This window comes from Manacus candei, unplaced genomic scaffold (genome assembly GCF_025592945.1).
Source record: "Manacus candei isolate 608988 ecotype Guabito, Panama unplaced genomic scaffold, ASM2559294v1 h1tg000023l, whole genome shotgun sequence".
Classification (NCBI taxonomy): domain Eukaryota; kingdom Metazoa; phylum Chordata; class Aves; order Passeriformes; family Pipridae; genus Manacus; species Manacus candei.
The window spans coordinates 6,196,519-6,218,893 of NW_026138071.1; the positions used below are offsets into that span (position 1 = coordinate 6,196,519).

The 22,375-nt window shown below is 42.4% G+C and overlaps 1 protein-coding gene across 9 annotated transcripts; it reads left to right on the plus strand.

The window, feature by feature from the left end:
* Window position 1: 1 nt before the first annotated feature.
* Window positions 2-17,304, plus strand: TMEM169 (transmembrane protein 169). 9 transcript variants are annotated; one of them, XM_051786970.1, is made up of 5 exons: window positions 2-140; window positions 669-1,175; window positions 3,501-3,617; window positions 11,163-11,598; window positions 13,077-17,304. In XM_051786970.1, exons 4-5 carry the CDS (start codon window positions 11,295-11,297, stop codon window positions 13,697-13,699), a joined length of 927 nt encoding a protein of 308 aa, XP_051642930.1. In that variant the 5' UTR covers window positions 2-140; window positions 669-1,175; window positions 3,501-3,617; window positions 11,163-11,294; the 3' UTR covers window positions 13,700-17,304. The 9 variants fall into 9 exon arrangements, with proteins under 9 accessions (XP_051642930.1, XP_051642933.1, XP_051642931.1 ...); XM_051786973.1 differs by having other exon boundaries at window positions 669-770; window positions 1,018-3,617; XM_051786971.1 differs by having other exon boundaries at window positions 669-770; window positions 1,041-3,617.
* Window positions 17,305-22,375: the final 5,071 nt, after the last annotated feature.

The window sequence follows — 22,375 nt, forward strand, 5'->3', positions numbered from 1 at the left end:
TCACACCGCCCCCGCCGAGTGACGCGCGGCCCCGCCCGCCCGGGGCTCAGCGCCGGGGACGGCGGCGGCGGCGGCGGAGCGGCGGCACCAGCGCTGCCGGCGGTGCCCGGAGTCCTGCGGCGCAGCTCCGCGGGCGGCAGGTAAGGGCGGGCGGCTGTGCGGGGTCGGGAACGCCCAGGTCCGACCCTGACCCCGCGGGGGAGACACCGCTCAGCGCTGGGGAGGGGTCGGTGCCGCCGCTGGCGCCCCGGGGTCTCCGCTGCAGCGAGCGCCCACTTGCCCCCGCCCGCGGTCGGGTTGCCGTGTTTTTCTGCACCGCTCCGGGTCACCTTCCCCATGGACGCGGGCAGGCACCCTCAGGATCTGCGGGAGCGGAGACCCGGCCGGGAGAATGCCCATGGAGTGTCACAGGGCTCAGGCAAAGGTGCTGGTGTGCAGCACCCCCGCGGGCGGGGAGTGCTCTCTCCGCGCCCTGAAGGCTGAGGGTGTAGCCTTTACCAGGTCCCCCGTACAGTCATTTTGGGCTAAGATGCCTTTGTGTGCCCCCCCGCCCCAGAAATCGCCCTAACTAAGCACAATATTAATTGCTCAGTTGACACAGAGAACAGCCAACATTATATTCCTTTCTATCCTACAGTGAAGTGACAGAGCATCTTTGTCCATTGCAGGTGATTTTAACCAGCGCTGATGTGCCCAGCAGCGTGTGTGTGCATGTTCAGTGTCTTTCCAGGCATCTCCTCTGTCCTTTTCAATAGAAGAGATGTTTGAAAGTATGTCTCAATTTTGTCTCGTTATTTTTGCCTTAGGAGAGCTGGCTAATATGAGAAGACAGTGAGAATTTTTTTTTAAAAAAGACACATATAGGTAAAGTGGGAGAATCACTGAGTCTGTTGCGGTTTTCTCATTTGTTAAACAAATTTATTTACTCTCCCAAAACATATTCTGAGGTTTAATACTTAAAATCTGAGACAATTTTAGGATAACATCTTTATCCTGAAGTTCAGTGTTTTTTGACAGATGCTGTATATCCTCTTTTAAAGTGTAGGGAAGAGAAGGCATAGAGAAGTTAACAGTATGTCCAGACTCATTCAGCAAAGGGTGGCAAGACAGAAGTGGATTTCTGCATGGTGGCTTAGGCCAGTGAGACAACTGTTAGACAGAATTGCCTTTTTTGGGTGAGTTAATGTTTGTAGAATCCTTTAGTGTTTTAAAGTACTCCACTTTCTGGAGGCAAAACGTGAAACACTGTGAGTGACACTGCAAAAAAAAAAAAAAATTTACCCTCCTTTAATTATCTTCCACAATCTGAGACTTCACAGATCCCTATTAACTGTCTCTGGCTGCCCTACATATCTCAGGCAGGCTGTATCAGAGTGATCATTAATTAATCCCAGGGAGAAGCACTCATCTGTGCTAGTGAATTAGATCTTCATATTCCAACCTGCCTGCCATCCCAACTGAGCTGCAGGGCTCCAAAGGAAATCTAGAGAGCCTCTGTGCTCATGTGACCTCCTTAATTTCACTATTCTTCCCAGAAAGCACTATTAAATGATTTTTTTTTTCCCTATCAGGATATATTGCTTGGTTTCTGGAATTTCTCAATAGACGCAGAAATACAATAAATAAAGGGCTGGACAGTTAAGATTCTGTTAAGATTCTCTTAGTGATAGGTGGGAGGTAAAAGGGGAGAGGTATACAGACTGGAGAGGAAGAAGGAGAGAAAAGGAGACATCCATTCCTTGGCCATCAATGGAGGGTAGCCCCTTCTGGTACAAAATCTATCCACAAAGAATAAAGCTGAGGTAACCAGTGCTCACGGACATTTTCAGCGAGGCAGTGGGTTCTGTTCACTGTTGTGTGGGTTGCCTTTGAACCAAGGATTCAAGCTGTACCTTTGTGTGACTCGATTTTACTCCAGGGCTTGAAATTCAAAATTATTTAAGATGAAAGGGAGAAAATCTTATTAACTAAAATCAATTTTAATCTTCTCATATGCTTGTTCTTTCTTAATCACAAAGGAATGTTAATTTTATTGGTAGCACTGAAACATGTTGGTCTGTTACTACATGCAGCCATAGTGGTAAATTAGTAAGCAGAAGGCTCTTACATACTTATGTTACTCTATAAACTTAATGTTCAGATTCTGAATTTTTATGTGTTAGAAAATAGTGTCTGATTAGACAGCTTATTTTTTATTTATTTTTTCAGTATATGTCAGCTTGAATTTGGAAGAAAATAAATCTGCATTTAAAGCCTTGGAGTCATAATTTTCATTTTTTGAAGTTAACTATCGGAATTTTTTTGCCTTGGTATATCTATCACTTTAAACATTCAAAAATCAAAATGACACATTTAGGAAAAAGAATTAATCTGTAGTTTTTTCCAGTTGTCATCTCCTTTGGAGTTGTGGGATATCATTCTTGAACATTTACTTTTTTATTTATATATTGAAGAGGAAAAACTAGATTTCCTGTTTTTACAGCTCCCAGATTGTATCTTGGCTTTGAATGAACTAGTTCAATTTGTTGAGATGAATAGGAAACTCTGCATTTTCAGAAAAGGCTACTTTTGTCCAAAGCTGATGTGCTTTGCCAGCCTATGGCTCAGCTATTCAGCTGATGACATCTGCCAGTCCAGAACTCTGCCATGCTTTAAAAATCCTGGCACTGATATGTACTGCCTTAATAATTCCTTGTATCGTGCTATCCTTCAGGGTGTCTGTGCCCTCCTATAGCTTGTAATCCTTTTTGGCAAGGGGGAAGGTCTCACAGTTGTTAAATACCAACCTGATGTGAGAAAACAGATGGCTCCAAACAAGAGAGAAACCTCCACAGGATCCAAACCCCAGGAGAGGTATCCCTGGAGTCAGCAATCTGACAAGGAGGTGAGAGGAGAAGAGATGTAATGAAAAGCATCTTAGTGCCAGAAACAAAATTTTAATGTCAGAGACCATTTCTGACAGAGGGTTTTTGCAAAAAAAACATGGTTGCACTGCAGCAGCCTCTGCTTTTGCAGACCCCACTCTTATGTGTGCTCCAGGTTCATATCTTCTCCTGGGATTCCAAACTACACAAAGTATAACAACAATAATTTCTTCCTTCCCCATACCTATTACAAGAAATGCCTGGATTGAGCCAAGACCAAATGAAAACCAGTTTGAGTTTCAGTGTCTTTACCTCTCTGGACCTTTCAGTGGGATTATGCAACAGGCCTCTTTGGAGATCCCTGATACTTTCACCTCCTGTACATTCTCTCCTGAGGCTTTGTTTCCTTTCATCATTTCTCTCCGGCAAGTGAGAGCCTTTCTGTTTAGTGGCCTCTGGTTTCCATGTCAGAACAGCCTCCTGGTCAGCCCCAGCTGATGTTCAGGCTCTCTGGTCAATTAATCTCTTTAGGGACTTCCTCTCTGGAAAGGTACTTTACTCTCAGCTGTATCGTGGGGGATTTCAGTCTAATTAGGAGATAATCAGGATTTTACAGCCTTTCATCATTATCCCTAGGAATTTCATTCCAGTGATTAAAAAAAATGCAGGAGATACCAAGAAAGACATCCCACTTGAAGCAGAGTTCATAGTGTTACAAGATGTAGAATATCAGCATCAAACAGTTTGAAACAGGTATGTTGACAGATTTTATAAATAATCACACACCCTGCTAATACTATACTAATGATACTAAATGATTCACTTGTCTGCAATTCAAAGTGCTGCATTTTTAATATCCTGGCATCGTGGATCTCTATCTGCACTTGTATCCAGTCGCAAGTCCCCTGAGCCAAGTAATTCCTGCTGCTGGAGATACTGTCTAAATACCTTAGATTATATTTACTGTGCAGTGCATTAAACAATCCTGATCACTCCCAGGGGAATCTTCCAATTCTCTCTCTCTGTAGTTCTGCTCTCCAGCAACTCCTGGGCTGCAGCCAGGTGTTACTCTGAGAAAGTTCTGTTTTGAAGCCCCCTGATATCTTGCTTAAATAAGAACCACAGGATGTATCTTGGTCTCAGTATTTTTCAGATAATCCTTTCCAGGCTGGATTTACAATTGACCGTGTTCTCCATTAGGCTGTATGACTGCAACTGCTTCCTCTCTAATTGCAAGTATTTTGATGTGTGTTCTCCTCATTTTGTCTGAGTAAAGCACTGGGGTGCTTGATCTTGCCAGCACAGAGCAGGGCAAGAAAGGCGACTGAGATGGTCAGGGATCTTCTGAGTAGTTAGGAAGGAAAAAGAGCCTGAGGTGGCAACAAGGGTCCTTGTTTTTAATTATTGTAAAGGTCAGACAATAGTCCAGCATGCATTAAAACATCCTCTTGAGAGCAGTGTGTGATGGAGGTCTGAGATGGACGTCACCTGCCAGCCAAGTCTGTAGCAGATGTCCTGCGTCAGCACAAGCGCGTCACACCCACCACTGGTTCTTCATGGCTTTGGAGGCTTCAAGCACAGCAACTGCTGGTGTTTTTTACTTGAACGTCCGTGTGTGTATACGCTGTGTAGAAGGTGTTTCCTCTGCACTCTGGTAAGGGAGGTGAGGAGCTCAAAACTCCATTTTCATGTACTACATGCTTGTTCTGTTGTTACTGTTTTCTAGGCATCTGCTTGGATGCCTAGAGGGGAGGAGACACTTCCAGTTTGTTGTATGCAGTAAGTTCCTAGTACATCTTCTTCCAATCCCAAATGAGGACAAATTGCGTATTATACCAATAAAAATAGATGCTACACATGATCCCAGCTTAAAGGCACTGCTGTGGAGGCAGGATATTGGACTAAAATTGGTGAGATGATTTTGTTCAGCTGTTCCTATGGTATGGTGTAATCCAACAGTGATTTAGTTGATTGGGTAGGCATTACAATCAGCACCTGATGTTTCGAGGTGCAAGATGGCCTGTTTTAGCAAATGCAGAACTGAGGGGTAGAGCAGGTGAAGAGAAAGCGTGTCTCCACTTTATGGTTGAGATGTTTTTCCCTACAAGATTTAAGGACTTCTGTTGAGTTTATTCAAGATTCATATCTAAATGCTTGGTCTGCTTTGAAGATTTCAAACCAACTTCCATTTCCAAGTCATGCTGCTTTGAAAGCCTTGGTTCTCTTTAAAGGCTAATGTGTACATGTCATTTCTTGACATTTTTAGCACTGTATAATAAAGAAACAGATATGATCCATGTGGAGGCACTGGAAAGCTTTGTGTCCTTTGTCTCAATTTTTCTTTCTTCTAGCAGTCTGGACAAAAAAGTGGGAAGACAAAGGCAAGACAGCACTTCAGGCTTTTGCTCTAAGAGGAGGTAGACCAGTACAGTTTGAGGATTTAAAAAAAGTTGGTATGTAAGAAATCGATTAGGCATTTCATGTAATATAAAATAAAAATGCTCAGCTATTCTTTTATGGTATCTTCCAGTCTTCAGTAATAAGTGATCTACACAGCAATTATTATTCTGTGACATTTGGAAAAGTTATGGAACAGCAGAGGAAAATAAAAAGAACTGATTCATATAACATATACTCTGTAAAATGTCCTTGACTTTTAAAAAAATCCTTTGAAAATGTCATTCAGAAACAATATAGTGATACTTTGGAATGCCTCTCTCCACTACATTTTTTTTTTTTTTTTTGTATTTTGGTTGTATCTGTAGAATATTGTCAGCAAGCATTTGGTTGTCTTAGGGAAGGATGGAAGGGAGAGCAGGGGGCCTGAGCAACCCAGCATGGCCCCAGGAGCCAGCAAGCCCTTAATCCACACCTAAGCAGGTCTAGTCTTGCTGCAGCCTCAGGGATGGTCGACCAGCTGAGCTGGCCAATGCAGATCTAGCTCACAGTGCCAGCAGGATAGGTCCAGTAGCTGCTCAGCAGTGTGGTGCTGGCTGGCACTAATGCCACCTGTCTGCAGGCAGGAGCCATGTGCCAGTGATAAATCGGAAGGACTGGGCAAACTTGGGTCTGTCGGTGCTTGTCTGCAGCAGTCTTGTGTCGCTTCCCCACAGTTCCCTTTGCTTTTAGCTTGAGCTTTTAGCACCCTCTGCTCCTGAGGGGAAGGCATGAAGCAGAGGGGGGCTCCATTAGCAAACACCCATAAAGTTTTTGGTGACATGAGTCATCTTACTGTGTTATCCCCTCTGCTCAGGTGCTTGGTGCCATTCTCTGCTTTTGGCCATCCAACTTGGAAGTCTGCTCCTGCTCGGATGCACACCCAGACCATGGTCATTTTTCTTGTCTCTCTCTCCAAGACATGAAAGTGCTTTGAACTCTATAGATTAAGCAGGGAGGGAAAGATAAGTGTGATCTATGAACTTTGCCGTTTGCTTTCTTTTACCTTGCTGGGGTGGCAGAAATGGATGTTTCTCTTTGTGCCTCTTGCTGTTATACAGACAATGCAGCCTCAAAACAGGCCACTGCCAGGAGAGGTAGTTTTTCCTCCTTTGCTTAGACATTCTTTCCTCTAGAAGGAGCTGCACAGTGAACCTGATGAGGGAATCCATCTGGCTAAAAATAACATTATTTTCTGTGAGATAAATCCCCCTGTCAAACTCGCCACAAGCTGCACAGACCCTAGTACTGATAGGGAGGGGCTGTTCTTGCCTTACCTTCTAGTATGTCATTCATCCCAGCCTCGAGTATTTGCTAGATTCAAGTAACTGTGCAATCCAGTTTGAGCTATTTCACTGTGAAATAAAGAGAAGACAGGCATCCTCTGTTTCAGCAGGTGAAGATGAATATGTGAAAGACAATATGGAGTCATTTAGATATTTAAAACAGATCCAAAACTGTCGAGGGAACCCAACCATTTGGCTCTTTCCCTACATAAGTTCTGAATTAAATGTGTTTTCTTACACAGGTCTTGCACATGTTTTTATTGGGTCTGGGGCTGCATTTCTGCATTAGACCAATGCACTTTGTCATAACACAATTGACTGGTGACAGACAGATCTGTACTGAACAGCTGGATGCATCTAATACCATCTATTTTTCATGTGTACAATCTGCCAGCAGATAACCCCCTTTAAAAATTACTAGGGATTGGAAAAGATCTTTTTGGGTAACATGCATACTCAAAAACATACACACACATGCAGAAAATCAGGGGCAGGCTTGGGTGGAGATAGGATTGGGGGTGCAGCAGTTATGGAGTAAAAGCAGCAAGCAAAGGAAGATCCAGGGCTGGGAAGCTCTCTCTCTCGAGGTGTGTCTCGGGGGTAAATTTCCCTTTATCTTTTTCCCATCCTGCGTAACTCACAGTAGTTCTAAAGCCCAGGTTGTTTTTTTGTTTCTGCAGACAACCCCTGCATGATGTGAGTGAAGATACAGTGCCAGTTCTTCTTATGTGTTGTACATTTTATGTGACTATAAAAATAAAAATTGATGCTCCCTGCTGCTTACCGTCTACATTTTTTCCTCTCCTGTCTGCTTTGAGCAGTCATAAAAAGGTTACTTGTGCTGTAGCAGGGATTTAAGATCAAGGATTTTATTAGCTTGCAGAAAGGCTCTTCCTTCTTTTCTGCATTCAAACTGGATAATTTCTCTTCTGTTAGCAGCAGGATCAAGCCCTGAAAACCAATGGAAGAAGCTTCCTTTGACCTAAATGGTGCAAGGCCAAGCTTTTAGGCTCCTGTTTTGTGTGTCAAAGACTATTACTGTCATGGGAAGCATAAGTAGCAGTAGCTTTCCTGCATAGTAACAGAAGATTCTGCTTCTAAAAATTCCTCTACAGAGTGTTTTTGCAGAGCTGCCTCCCCAGGGTTCTCCATCTGTTTTTGTATGGAGATTAATAATAAATTGTTTGGCTAATAAACTGCTCCCTGCTATCTCTGAAATGTGACCATTTCTTTCCCTTCCCTCCCATGGACAGTTATTAGATTCCTGTCTGTCCCTGTGCTCCCACATGGGACCCATCACTAATACGAGATGCTCAGCAATTGTCATGCTGCAGCTCCACAGCAAGGCTTTTAAGTGGTGCAGATTTTGGTGTGTGGCTGAAAGAACTGGTGCTGTGGACAGCCGTGCAGTGCTGAGGGCTGGCCTTGTTCTTAGAGGTTATAAAGAAAAGAAAGAGAGAAAAATTAGGCTTTTAAGTACACTACTGTGATTTCTGCAAGAGCCCTTTTCTTGTCTGCAGCTACAGAGAAAATATTCCAAGGAAACATGGGACTGGAGCTCGAGTCTGTTTGACTCCCAGCACTGCTGCAGGATGTGGGGCTGCTGGTGGTATTTCAAAGTGCTGTGTTCAGAAAGTCTGGACCAGCTGGCAGAGGATATTCCAGCTGCTCCATTGGGAAACAGATGAGAAAAAAATAAACATGATGTGAAAACAGGCATAAGATCAAGAAGGATCTTTGTGATCCCATCTGACTGCTCCCTAATACAAACCAGAGGACTTCACCACACTAACAGCTCTTTTAGTCAAGTACAGGTGACCAAACTGCTGCCAAGATAGCCACTCCAGATTCAGAAGTTCTCAGTGATGGTATATCAGCCATCGAGTGATGTATATCAAGTGACACCTACCCACTTTGTTGAAACACCTACCTAATGTCTGCCCTGTATTTGTATCTTGCAGCTTTTTATCTTGCTGCATCCTCACCTGCTGGATCAGAGGGATCTCCTTTATGTTTTTATTTTTGATGTAGACAGATTGACATTAGATTTTACCTTCTTGTGCCTTAAACGGAATAATCTGGGCTCCTTCGCTTCCTTATCCCAAGGGCTCTGACTCAGCTGCAGGAACAGTGATTCTTAGGGGCTTGTCCCCCATTGCCCATTCCCTCTCCTTTTATCAGCAAGACAAGAAACTGAGCTGCCACCCTTTGACAGTCCTGGTTGTAATCACGGTGGGGGTAGCTGCTATAGTGGGGGTGGGAATGTCAGGCATAGCAAAATAACTTGGGGATCATAGGCATCTTCTGATCATTAATCATCATTCTGCCTGACTGGTGAGCACAAGAACAGGACACAGATTTCCAGTGCCAGAGATTTCTGTGACACAGTCAAAAGTAATATAACCTTGCTCCTCCTTGCATAGTCAAGGCTGACACAGTCCTTTAGGCTTTGGCACCACACTGAAGACTGACGTCATCTTATCATCTGCTGGGAGTTTAAGCAAAGCCACAGCTGGATCAACTTGAAGAAAAAAAGAAGCCCAACCACAAATCTTTGCCTGTAGCTTTGTGTTATTTTTAAATGTTACTTGCAAGTCATCCCTTTCTCAAGTTAGTAGGTACTGAGCATGGAACTACAGCCAGGAACTTTGGGAATCCAATCCCCAATCAACTTCTGCGACTCCAGGCTTTTAGTAGATTATTCCAGCAGTGATGCTTTTGGTTTCTCTGTGTTTCCAGGTCTGTTTTCATCACTTCTGGGAACAGAACCTCACTGTTGCTCCAGGGACTCATTAGGCTCAGTCAGGTGATTTTAGGATTTCATAGATGCAAAACATAAAGTTTTACTGATGATTTTCAGAGAAAAATGTTAGATCATATTGTACCTCCTGGATGAATGTACTACAAAGAGTGAGTTTATGCCATAGCATAAATTCATTCCATTTACAGATAAAGGCATTTTTAAAAAAACCCGAATAAAAGCTTACGTGAATTTCTGTTTTCCAGTATGTCTGCTAATTCAGCCATACATTTTTGCATGGCACGTGAGATGGTAATCTAAACAGTCTGTTCCCAGCCCTCCTGCAGAGCTAACAAAGACATTCTCTGCCCAGTGATCTAGAAGGAGTCTGATTTCTGGGGTATGCTGAATCTTGGGGGTTTTTTTAATTCCATTTTATGTGTCTTCTGATCACCAGGGAAGATTTATTTTCTATAATGTCAAAAAATAATCTGAATTGTTGAGTTCTTCAAAGCCCCATAGAGCCAACCGGTCACATTCTTGGGTGTTAAAGTGATACAATTAGAAGTTTTGTGTGTGAGTGTACGAGACATAAATGATTGATCTAAAGTTCTGCACAAAATTTCAAAACAGACCAGCAAAATCTTAGATCTGTGGGAAGACCAGGACTATATTGCCAAATATAAAAATGCTTGACTTTTTTTATAGCATCTGTTCAAGTAAAACAATTTCCCCAGCATTGTGGGGACTACAAATTATAACTGTGTTTCTTAGTTTCCTGTTAAAGAGATGACTCAGTTACTAGGTAGAAGCTTAATTATTGGTCACGTGCATTCTTTTAAATACAAATGTTCAACAGAGCTCTTCAGAGCTGTTAAAGCATTATTCAATGTATTCAGATTTGTACCTAAATACTTCATGAATACTTGACACAGTCAGTTTCCTAAATGTTATGAAATCTGAGAACCATTAATCCTGCGTCTTCCATATTCATGGAGCAGGATTTGTCTGCCTTGATGCATGTTTAATTATGTGGCTTTTACTTAGGCAGCTTTCCCATAGATAACAGTTTCACTTGGTATTACTGTTAATTTTACTTGAATGAGGAGCAAAAAATGGAGCCCTCATATTTGTACGAAGATTTGTGTTGTTTTCCCTGCACAATCAGGAGACTGCTGTGGTACCCAATTCCCTCCCTAGCAAAGTCATCTTAATAATAATTTTGCTTTAAATCCACTATATGTACTGTATCTTTCCAAGTTTGGCAACACTAAATATTGCTAAATTGTTAAGGTTTGAAACATCATTCATTTTGACAAAATTTGATTAATTTTTGTAATATCCTTGCAAATGTCAGTAAATCAGAAGATGCTCAAAATGAGAAAGGCTGGAACCAATATAGCTGTTGTAATGCTGGACAAGTGCAGTGTTCCTGTTGCAGTTGTCTCTAATCTGGTCCCTTAAATGGCTTAACTTCTTTTTTAGTCCTTTATTCTCATTTGGACCAAAACTGTTGTCTTCTGTTTGTTTCCAACATTGCAGAGGAATGTTAAATTCATCCAGCAAACTGTGCTTGATTACTTCCTTCTTATAAATGTTAATACTGTTTCCTTTTCCAGTAGCTTTGGTTTGTTATATTTAAAATTGGGCACTGAGAATCAAGATTAGATTAGATACCACAAAAATTCTATGTAGTAGAATTGATGTTCAGGACAGTAGTAGAGATCTTCAGATGACATTTAAACCAGTTGGAAGTAACCCTTTTTAGGAAAATACTGCTAATTTTTTTCTGCTTGGTAAGAAAAAGACTCTTTTCAGACTTCTCTCTCATTTTAGGCTGGGAATGGAGTGCATGGATGTCAGCAGTGGGACATTTTACCAAAACAAAGCATCCATGGAACCGTTGTCTAATCAATGACTTGTAAGTGCAGGAATTGGTGCTATTAGATTGGAAACAGGTGCTACAAGATGCCAAGTGAAGTGCTTGAGAGCAGCAGCGGGATGGAGGAAACAGTGCAGAAAGACAGCAAGTCTGGAGGGCAGAGCCCTCGCTCTGGCACAATGAAAAGGGCTGTGGCAACCACCGTCACCTTTGATGGGGAAGCCACTATGGACCGGAGGAAAAAGAAGAAAAAGGAGTCCCGTCCTGAGTCAATAATAGTGTATCGATCAGAGAGTGACAGTAAGGTGGAAGAAGAACAGGCGGATGAAGAAGGAGGGGAGAGGAGCTCTGAGGAAGGCTCTAAGTTCCTGGGTCAGTCTATGGCAGACGGTATGTATTCCTGGGAACACCCACTTCCCGTAAACTTTTTTTGGTGACAGCTTGCTTTAAGGTCAAATGGAAGTGACAGGGGGACGAACTCTCTCCAACACTGTAGGCAAAGGGAGTTTGAGTTCATACATGAAAATGCTCTGGAACAAAAAGCACTACAGGCTGATTGGGGATATCTCCCGCAGTTCTTTGCAGAGTTTGGTTGTTGCCACACTCTTAGTTTTCAATGTGTGTGCTGGTTGAAGTTGATCCAGAAAAATGCTGTGCGTGCTTTAAACAAATGATTCTGTGATCAAGTTGCTGTCCATGGCTGAACAATTGCCTATTAAGTGAAAGTATGGAAGCAGATGGATTTAGTGGCTCTACCTCTGATAGGGATTTTTACTTATTATCTAGGATTTGCTTTTTGTTTGCATACTCTCAGCACAGCTTCCGCTTGAAGAGTAATTATTTGGCAAGGTCCTCATGGGGCACTTTGGAGCCCCATTTCACTTCTGATGTCTGTCCTGGTCACCCTTGCAGGGAAGAAGGGAAGAATTGTGAAAGGCAAGGCCTATGGCTAATACTTTTGTGAATCAGCAGTGCAGGCTGAGAGGGGCTTAAATGTGAATGCAAGTTCCTGGTCCATCAGATGCACCAGATTCCCCCTTGATCCCAACCCCTATCCTCATGACTTATCTGCTACCTTCCTTTTGTGGACCACTTCAAACTGCTCAGCCTGTATTTAAGAGTTTCTTAGTCAAGCTGGTCAGAATTAAAACCAGGAGGAAACATATTTTATCCCCATGGAAGAGTTTATGCCTAGTATCACTACAGGGGCCATCCTATACCAATGTCACTTGAAAACTAAGGCAGTCTATTTGTAACTTCAACACATATACCATCACTATCCTGCTTATGGATCTCTTAAAATGCAAATATAATTATATGACAGTTTGTAAGTTTTTTCCAAACATCAAAAATTAATTTGAATTGAGATACAGTGCAAATGTAAAGTGAAATATTAGCTATTCAGGTATAACTCCATGTGTGGATGTGCTTATTTCAGAACGAGAGTCTCAGTCACATTTATCTAATTCATCCCAAGTGTCCATGCTGTTCAGGAATAAATCCATGAGGGAAACAGAGAAAACAGGCATATGATTTTTAGTTCAGTTACTCTGTCTCATCTCATTCTCATATACTGCTACAGCATTTTCTCTTCACATATTGTCTCTAGTGGAGATGTTGGAGTATTCTCCCTTGTGATTTCTATCATCTGGAATTCCTGTCTTCTCCCTCATTAGCTCTTCTTCCATTTCTTTCTACGATAGTTTTTTTCATACTGCATTGCTTCTTGCCTTCCATCTTTTTTTATTTTATTTTAATTATAACTCCATATGCACATATCCAAATTGTCTTTGGGGTGTTTGGGGATTTACACGAAGTGCTTCATACAGAAAATAAATCTAATATAGATGAGTTTATCTGTGTTGTAGGTGTCTGGAACATGCCTTTAGACAGCCGATATGTCACCCTGACTGGAACAATCACCAGGGGAAAGAAGAAGGGTCAGATGGTGGACATCCATGTCACGCTGACAGACAAAGAGCTGCAGGAACTGGCTAAGTCAAAGGAACCTCCTAAAGAGGACGTACCCGAGAAGAAGAAGAAATGTGATGTTGGGTTGGACAGAGGACCCCACATTGTCCTCTGGACCATCATCTGCCTCCCCGTCATTTTTGTAGTGTCCTTCGTGGTTTCATTCTACTACGGAACCATTACATGGTACAACATCTTCTTGGTGTACAATGAAGAGAGGACCTTCTGGCACAAAATCACCTTTTGTCCCTTTTTGATTATCTTCTACCCAATTATAATTATGGTTGTTTCTTTTTCCCTAGGCCTGTATTCAGCTGTGGCCCAGGTAGCATGGTCCTTTGGGTACTGGTGGCGTGCTGTCAGGGATATGGAGAAGGGCTTCTGTGGCTGGCTCTGCAGCAAGCTGGGCTTGGAAGATTGTTCTCCATACAGCATTGTTGAGCTGCTAGATTCTGACAATATCTCAGGTAGTCTCTCTGGCAAGAGCTCTGCGCAGGGTGTTGAAACCTCAGCAGTCTGAGCCTTTGTCCTGGATGACTATTTTGGTCATATGTGAGTGGTTTTCACCTGGAAAATAACACACTGATTTTTTTTCAAATATATGTATATATTCAAACACAAGCTTAATGAATAAAATATTGGGCTGGGAGTGCTCTTTAAATATCACAGAATGCAGGAATGCTAGCTTCATGTGCTCCGGGTGGGGAGATCCAAGGATTTGTCATCTCTTGTGGCTAATTACAGCTTCTGGGAATGGTAAGAAAATCCAGGTCTGCAGGGCTCAGGCTGTTTGTGGAGTGGCAGAGATACATGATGCAAAGTCTGCTTCTGTCACATTAGACTTTGCTTTTCAGAAATAGGGCATAACAGTGACCCACTGACCCAGAAAAGAAGTCTCTGTTCAGGGGATGAACTTCAGGAGGTAGGAATCCATTCAGAGGTGAAGGCTAAATTGCAAAATGTGTGGTGTTCCTGCAGTTTTCCTAGAAAGGGTGCTTTTCCAGTCCTTCCAACAAGTGCAGCTAACTTAGGTAGACTGACTGCTTAGACAATAGTCAGAATTTGACAAACAGACCACTGGAATAGTTATGCCCAGCCTTTCACTGGGAGAGGAAAGCAGAGCTGCCAGCAATGGCCTGTGAGCTCTGTGCTGACCTGAAACACCCCCATCACACAAAGAAAGAGTAGGGCTTGCTTTGTAAGGCAACATGTGGGGACCTGATGAGCCTGTCACCAAGCACCTTGAGGTAGCTGTAGGTGCATAGATGGGTGCTTGGGACACACCTGCATTTGATCTCTTGGTAGGTGCACCGCTAGGAAGGATTGAGCTATGGGAGTCATACACAATGTGCAGTGCAAACAGTTGCATTATAGGGAAGAAACACCTGCTCTGAGGAAGGGTGATCAGTTTGCATCTCACTGCAATGCAGGTGCAGACAGGTAGCATCTGGATTTAGGGAGATGGAGTTGAAGGTACTTGGGATGGGAAGGTGTCAATGAAACAAGTAATTCTGGTTTTCAAGTTGCTCTTACGGGAGAGCTGTCAGATCTCCCCTTACAGAATGGGAGCCTTTCAGAGCCTATGTCTATTAGTGCCTCAGATCTGGAAATCTGTGTCCACTTCTCCCCTCCCCCCCTTCCTGGTTAATTATATGGAAGAGCAATGGATCATACATCCTCCTCTCCTCAAGTCTCATTTTCCTAATTAATTTCCCTTCGTTTGGGACTTTGCATGTCATGGTGGGCTCCCTGACCAGGCTGATGTGGCCACTAGGAACTGGAGAAATTTTGTCTCTTTAAAAAAACAGCTAGCAGAAAAGTTCTTTTTTACTGCATTGACTGTTGGGGTTTGGGCCTATGAAGGACATGAGAAAAAGAGAGTTTTAGTGGATTCTGATGGGCACTGAGTTACACATGTGAAACATGATTTATTTTCTGAGTGCTGTAGTTCAGCTGGTGCTGCTAGAAAGTCTGTCTGAGCCCCAACCCAGAGGAGCCCACCATTTGCATGTGTGTAGGTAGGTAAGTCGTGGTGTGCAATCTGTCAGCTGCACAGTCACTCATGTCTGTGTAGATGTTTCACTTCCCCAGTCTCCCTCTGAGATGGGGAGGTGCTCTAGTTTTAGGATGGTAAAAAGAAGCATTCAGAAGCTGAATTTCACAGAAACTAATGCTTTGTGTTGCATTTTAAGGATGACCTCAAGACTACACTGACTATCTGTCCTGGTTAGAACATCTGGGAACCAGTGATGTATAAACAAGTCCATCCAATCCTCTAGGCCTGACACTGAGAAATAAGTAGTTCCTGCTGCATCCTTGGTCCCTGAGAGGCACGGTCAAAAGAGCCTCTTAGCACTGGCTGGAGGATTAACAGTGTGAATAGTGTGCAAACCCAATATCAAGGGCAGGCTTGGCCCTACACTTTATTGACAAAGCAGAGGTGCTCCCTGGCACAGGTACAGCCAGGCTGTGTTTGCTTCTTCCTGCTTTCAGTTTTTACTGGTGAAGTCTTTCAAGGCAGTGACCAACTTCCAGCAAAAAAAAAAAAAAATAAAAAAAACCAGACTCCAACCTGTGAGACAATGTCAGATAGTTCAGTGGGGTTCAAAGAGGCTGACGATTGCCTGGGACTGGTTCAAGCAGTGAAATGCCTTTCACAGGTCTGTCCCAAACAGGCAGGTTGATATGCCTCTGAATTAGCTGAGAACAAGTCATGCCAGTGCTGGCAATCTGTAGTGACCCAGAGCATCCACTCTGCTTAATAGTGTTCCACGTGGAAATCACAGGCTCCCACATGGCTGGAGGGTGGGAAGAAGTGATTCTTAACAAGCATTAAGGAGAAGGAAGGTCCACTGGCAAGCGTTCTCACACTTTGCCTGAAGGGACATTGCTGGCATGAAAGGAGTGGATTGTGTATCTTGGCCCCCACATGCAGCAAACAAGTTTGAGGAAAGGATGGCTGGCAAGTGTGCATTGCTGCAGAGGGAGAAAACCCAATTCAGCTGTCACTGACAAACAGCAGCTGTTCAAGGCTACATGAAAGGCTGGGGTCAGTTGCACAAAGAGCCTTTAGCTTACAGAGGGCTTGAATGATAAATACTAGCTCATTACAGAATACAGCCATGTGAAATGTCTGCTGAGCTGCAGGATTTGCTTTCAGGATTGCAAATAGCCCGCTGGAGTGGAGAAAAAAACAGATCTATGCCTCTTACTGCTATGTAGACACCAAGGAGCGTCAGAGGAGTCATAGTACCCTCCCTCTGCCATGGCAGCTGTGCTTCTGGGTTTGGAGGTCACCTTTTGGGGGATATACTGGGACAATCCATAGTGTGTTTTCTACTTGTTTATACTTAACCAAGCTTGCCTTGGCTCCTGCTAAAGTCAAGGTGTGCCACTGATTTTGGTGTGGGCTATTTTAAGCTTGGGGTTAGTTCTGGTGCTATTTGTAGAAGTTTAATTCAAACTTTTCCCCAAACAACTCTGGATAGCTTTCTCTCTTGCCCATTATCCTCTTGTAGCAGTTTGCCTGCTGCAAAATATATAATCATTATCAATTATTGTAATAGAAAAAAGCACAAGTTTTTGTCTTGTTCTGCCTGCTTTCAGAAACTCACAAGTCATTTCTGCTTATGTGCCACTGTCCAACTGCAGGGAATTCCAGTTATTCTGATTGTTGAGTGTGTTTCTGGCTGCTCTAGTCTGGATTTTTTTTTAAGTAAAGATAGTGTGTGTTTGCTGATTGTTATTTTTAATTGCATTTCCTTTTCCCATCCTTGCTGGCCTGGGTGGAGAATAAAGATGTATGTGGCTTTACAAGAGTGTTGCTCTCATGCTTCTGCTTGAATTTGTGTTAAAAACAGTGTTGTGGGATGAACACAGTCATTCTATGCTGATAATTGATTATAATTAATTACATTTGAAGATCAACTTTAAAGTGTGTCTGAAATGGGTCTCGGTTCTACCTCTTGTTAACCAGTACTTGTCCAGAATTGTCATAGCTTTTGGTTCTGGGTTCTTAGATTTTATTTCATAGTGCACAAATGAAAACTTTTGATTTAATTTCACTCGTTGGGTGTCTGTTTAGCTTTAGCCACAAGGATCTACAGGGAGAGACACAATTCTATACCAAAATAGGAAGTACTTTTAACTCTACAAATGTGCTCTGTGTGTCTTGGAGCTGCTATTTACAGCTGTGCTGGGTAGATTTTCTTACAAGCCCTCAGTACTTCAGGTGTATCTCTGATCAGCCAAAGGAGAATCCACCAGTAGAGTTCTTCAAGGTGTGAAAATACTAAATGCCACCCTCAGTGCTCTCCCATGCAGTCTGATTACAGTTCTACCCTCCTGCTAGCACAGGGAGAACACTTATTTGAAATCTTCTTTCTTCTAAGGAGGAGACATGAGTCTTTGCAAAACCCAACTGAAATTCCTAGCTGAGGGCTAGCACAGCTTCAGTGTAACAGTTCTTTGAGCCAAAACGCTACCTGCAGGTGATTTCCTCAAACTGGCAGTGCCATGTCCAATGCAACAGCTGGAAATAGCAAGAAGATGCTTTAGGTTTCATACTTGCTGCAAACACTGCCAAGGGAACAGAATTTCCTGTATGGCAGATGTTGAGGTCTTTCCACCTCCAGTGAAGAACATAGTGAAGGCCACTTGGCTTCCTGGTGTGACAGGATCCACAATTAGTCCCTTGAATTCATCCTTGTAATCCCACATGACAGTGCTTTGAATCCTAAGGCTGGCATCCTGCAATTCCTCCAAGATTATCAACAGAGGCTGCTCCATGGATCCATGTAACCACCCCCATGGGTACCTTCTAGAAGCTGCAACCACTAGTTATGAAAAGCCACTCCAGTGCTCTTCCACACTGAAGCATGCAATTACACTAGCATTACAGAGAGAGAGTAAGGATGCACAGCCCACATTCCTACACTGCGATGGACACAATTTTGTTCAAAATTTATGCAAGCTCTTTTTATCCCAGGCCATGAATCATCTGTGGGACCAGTGCCCTTCCTGCTTCTTTCCAAACACTTGGCAACATGGAGGCAGTTGGATTAATATATTTTCATTTCTGAGTAGATTAGTCCATGCACATTTTTTTCCTGCATGGAAACGAGAACTCACAAAAAAAAAGAGAGAGAGGTTGATGCAAATTCAGGGGGCTAATCTACTTGGAAATACAACTTTTCAATCAATTTGGCGAATTAGAAGGGACATCGTGTTTGCTTGTCTTAACTACTAAAGCATGATTTCTCTCCAACTTAATGATGAGAGAGGGCTTGTGGTTGTGTGTTTGATCCAGGTAAATTGCCAGGGGGTTCAAAAAGCCCCCTAAACATCTTTTCACATAATAGGTGAAGTGTGACTGCATTGCAAACAAGCAGCCCATAGAAACGAGGCTTAAGGCTCTCTTGTGTATCCCCCTTGGTCACTGAGTTCCATTAAGTTTAAGTTTTCCTAATTTCATGTCATTACACGGTAGCTGAAGTCTGTCAGAATGCATTAAAATAAAGAGAATGTCTGAGTCAGGCCAACAATGCATTTTTCCTCATGTTGAAAAAGTGCCCTTGCTTTTAATGTGCTAAAACATAACCCTGTGTCCCCAAAATACAGCAGCTAAGATCCATTGTGGTTTGCATCCATTGAAATTAGATATGCAGTGCATGAATTTGACCTGGAGCCCTTTAATATACAAAACTTAGATGTGATCTCCCTGTCTTAGAGCTCCTTTTCCCAGCCATTTCTTCCAGCTGGAAATTTAACTTCGCAAGATAAAAAAGGGTAACTACTGAATTGGATAGTATGTTCTGCCTGCAAATAGGATAAAAACCCACCTCCCAGGCAACATGTTCCCTCAGGGCTTGGTTTATTACAAGTTCCTCCATCAGTGATGTATATTAAGGCCAATATATTTGAAGGTGCCTTTGACTATCTTTATTTGTAAACTATGAGCTTTCTGCTCCTACAGTGATAAGGTAAGGAAATCAATTATTTCTACTACAAAATAACAGCAAACTGACTCACTGGGATATAACACAAATACAGTTTAATTTATTCTAGCCTGATTATCTGACTCACCTGCAGTTGTGATTTGAACAACCACAAATATGATAAATAAACTGCACGGCTTTTACAGTGTCAGTGCTGGGCATGAATACAACAGCTCCTGGGATAGTTAGCCTAAGGAGAGTATGCCTTTTATTCAGTCTTTCTTTCTAAAATACATTACTTGTCCTAAAGTATGGAAGTGTCAGCTTATAATGATATACCTAAATATATTTGTAACAAGATGCCCTTATAATTACAGGCAATTACTAGAATATAATTCCATCATAATGGAGATTTTCCTTAACACTTTAACCATGTCAAAGTTGCATGCAGAATTATATAAATACAAGCAATTTTAACCTTCATTAATTTATTCAAATGAGTTCCTCTGTGACTTAAGAAAGGAGCAGAAATAATTCCTAGTACCTGCATGTAGTAAAGAAAAAAGTGAAATAGTTCATATAATGAGCAGTATCATCCCAGGGCACACACAGTGTCATTGCTAAAACGACATCTCAATTCTCCCCAAATACGTGTTGGTGGAGCTACTTTCAGTGACTCAAAGCAATAATAGCACTGGCTCCTCTCTAATGTGGTTAAACATCACTGAAGTGATGAACTCTAATATTGAAGCAGGCTCTAAGGCAAAAGTTTCATGACATGGTGGTGACTTCAGCCAGCCCCATAATTACAGCAGGATTGCTCTGAGGCTCCAATTCCACCCTAAAACCAAGTCTCTTTCAATGGCTAAATTTGCCATTTGTTTCAATAGGAAGTAGTAAAAATTTTAATGTTTGCCTTGAATGTCTAGCACAAAAAACCTGCAGAAATCATTGCCGTCCTGATGACTCCTTTCCCTCCAAGGGATTACTACAAAAAATAACTGACAAGGAAAGATTGAAATTATTCTTCCCCTGCCTCTGCATCTGACACTGTCACATATCTGCTAGTGTCATGGGTTAACAGCAATTTACACAAATAAAACCCAAATCTAATCCCTTCTTTCCTCTCAAATAGCAGCTCCCTCCTTCACACTGCTGCTTTGTCCCCCACAGCTGTACAAACTGACAACTCACAAGAATTAAAAGATTTAGAACCTGATGTCCCATCCTCCACATTGCAGAGACTCATTTTTAAAGTGCATCAGTGTTCATATTTCTCTAAAGATCCAGTATTTCATCCTTTCACTCAAATTTCAATCTGCTTCCAGGTGCAGTCAAACAGATAGAAATTTAAAATGGGCTCCTCCTCTTGCAGCTCAGAAAGAGCCTTGTTTGGTGGCTGAAGACTCCTCATTCCCTCCCACAGCTCAGTTTGAGGGATAAGGAACAAAATCCTGTGCTGTGAGGATTAAATTAGATTATTAGCCAGCGTGTGCATGCATACGTGCACGATGCTGGTGGGGGAAGGATGAAATGGGGAGGATACGAAAGGCTTATCCTTCCACATCCGCAAAGCAAATCCTTCACACAGTGAGTTATCCTGGCTGTCTTGTCCTGAACAATCTCACTGCATGAAAGCACTTTCCAGAGATGCTGCAAACACAGCTGGATTGCTAATGGCTGCAAACAAAGACTTACTGCACAGGCAGTGGTGGGATAGAGAGAAAGACTGTGAAACGAAGAGCATGTGGAGATCAAGATGGATGAGATTCTGCTTCTGCAATAACCCAATCTGAAATTGGCAGCAGCCAGTACATGACTTCTGGGAAAAATGTTGTGGGTTTGCTGTGTCTTATAATACATTTCCCCGCAGCTTCTAAGGTACCATTTCATTTTATGGGTATCTACTTTGTACTTACTACCTCTTCCTAAAATACCAGTATTAACTTTTTTCAAGCCCTATTTGATACTTGGGCTATTGTTTTCCTCAAAGCAAACATATCTGACACTATCTCTCTGGTCTTCTCCAGGAACCCAGGTGCTCTGCAGTCAGTTGAGCCCAACTATTTTAATTAATTTTAAAGCAAATCAGCCCTACACCACTCATAGTCCTATAAAACATAATAAACAAATAATCTGTTGTAACAGATTTAACAACTAATCCAGAAAAGTCTGCCAGAATTATTTCAAGTGTAGAACATGTCTTGGGTTTTCATTTACTTAGCAGTGGGAAATATTTCACCTCTCGCGATACCAGGCTGAGCGGGCCTTGCATTGTCTCCTGCAGAAATCCCTTGGCTAATCCACAGATTTAGAACCCATGAAGCAATCCTAAGTAGAAACCCAGTTTTTAGATGTAGGAAGAAATTTCTAAATCTACCTTCCAAAAAAGTGCAATGTAAGAGGGTATTTTTTGCTGCTGTTGTTGTCTCATTTCTGCCATACGCAGAAATTCCTCTGCAGTTCGGCGGTGCTTGCTGAGTGCTTGCTCCCTAATCCTGGGGGCTGCAGGGCTGCCTCTGCCCGGTGACTGGGATCACGTTGCCCTCCAGTGGCTGAACTGAAAAACCGGGATAAAAGCCCACTGCAGTATTTTTTTTTTCTGCTTTAGAAATCCATCCAAAAAAAGTCTGCACACCATGAGATTTTAATAGACGATATTAAGAAATTATATCATACTGTTTTTTAATATATTAATATAAAATTAATCCCTCCCTCCCTGTTCCTTGTAGGTATGCAATCTGGAACAATCTTCATCCATGGGAGTTGATGCTATTCTTTCTCTGGCTTGCCAGGTTTATATATTGGGGTATGGGAAAACATTTAATGAGAAGCCAATACAGCATTTTTGTTTGCCCTTATATTTCAAAGTGTGGCCAAACCCCATTTTCACAGATCGTGCAAAGCAATTTCTCAATAATACATGCCACTGTAACATGTATTTTTGTACTTCACAAAAATACTCTTAAGGTTTATTTCCAATGGCATGTGACATAAATGCTGATAAACTAATATGTGGCAACAAAGGCACAAGGATTTTAAAAGGTACAAAGGCCTATGAAGTCTCAGTTGCCCCAAGGAGATGCCTTGCAGCTGGTTTTTTTGAATATTCAGCACAATAAGGCATTTTCTGTGTTGAAAGTGAAGCTCCATTCATGAATGCCTGTGAGGGCTCGGCATACACACAGATCTGACTGCATCTCAAATTTAGCACCAAGAAAATGTGACTCACAACGAGCACTTAGTGGTGTGAGACTTGG

Coding starts and splice junctions, on each gene's coding strand:
- TMEM169 (XM_051786970.1), top strand. CDS start 11,295: ATGCCAAGTGAAGTGCTTGAGAGCAGCAGCGGGATGGAGGAAACAGTG. Junction 11,599..13,076: donor GGGTCAGTCTATGGCAGACG/GTATGTATTCCT, acceptor TCTGTGTTGTAG/GTGTCTGGAACATGCCTTTA.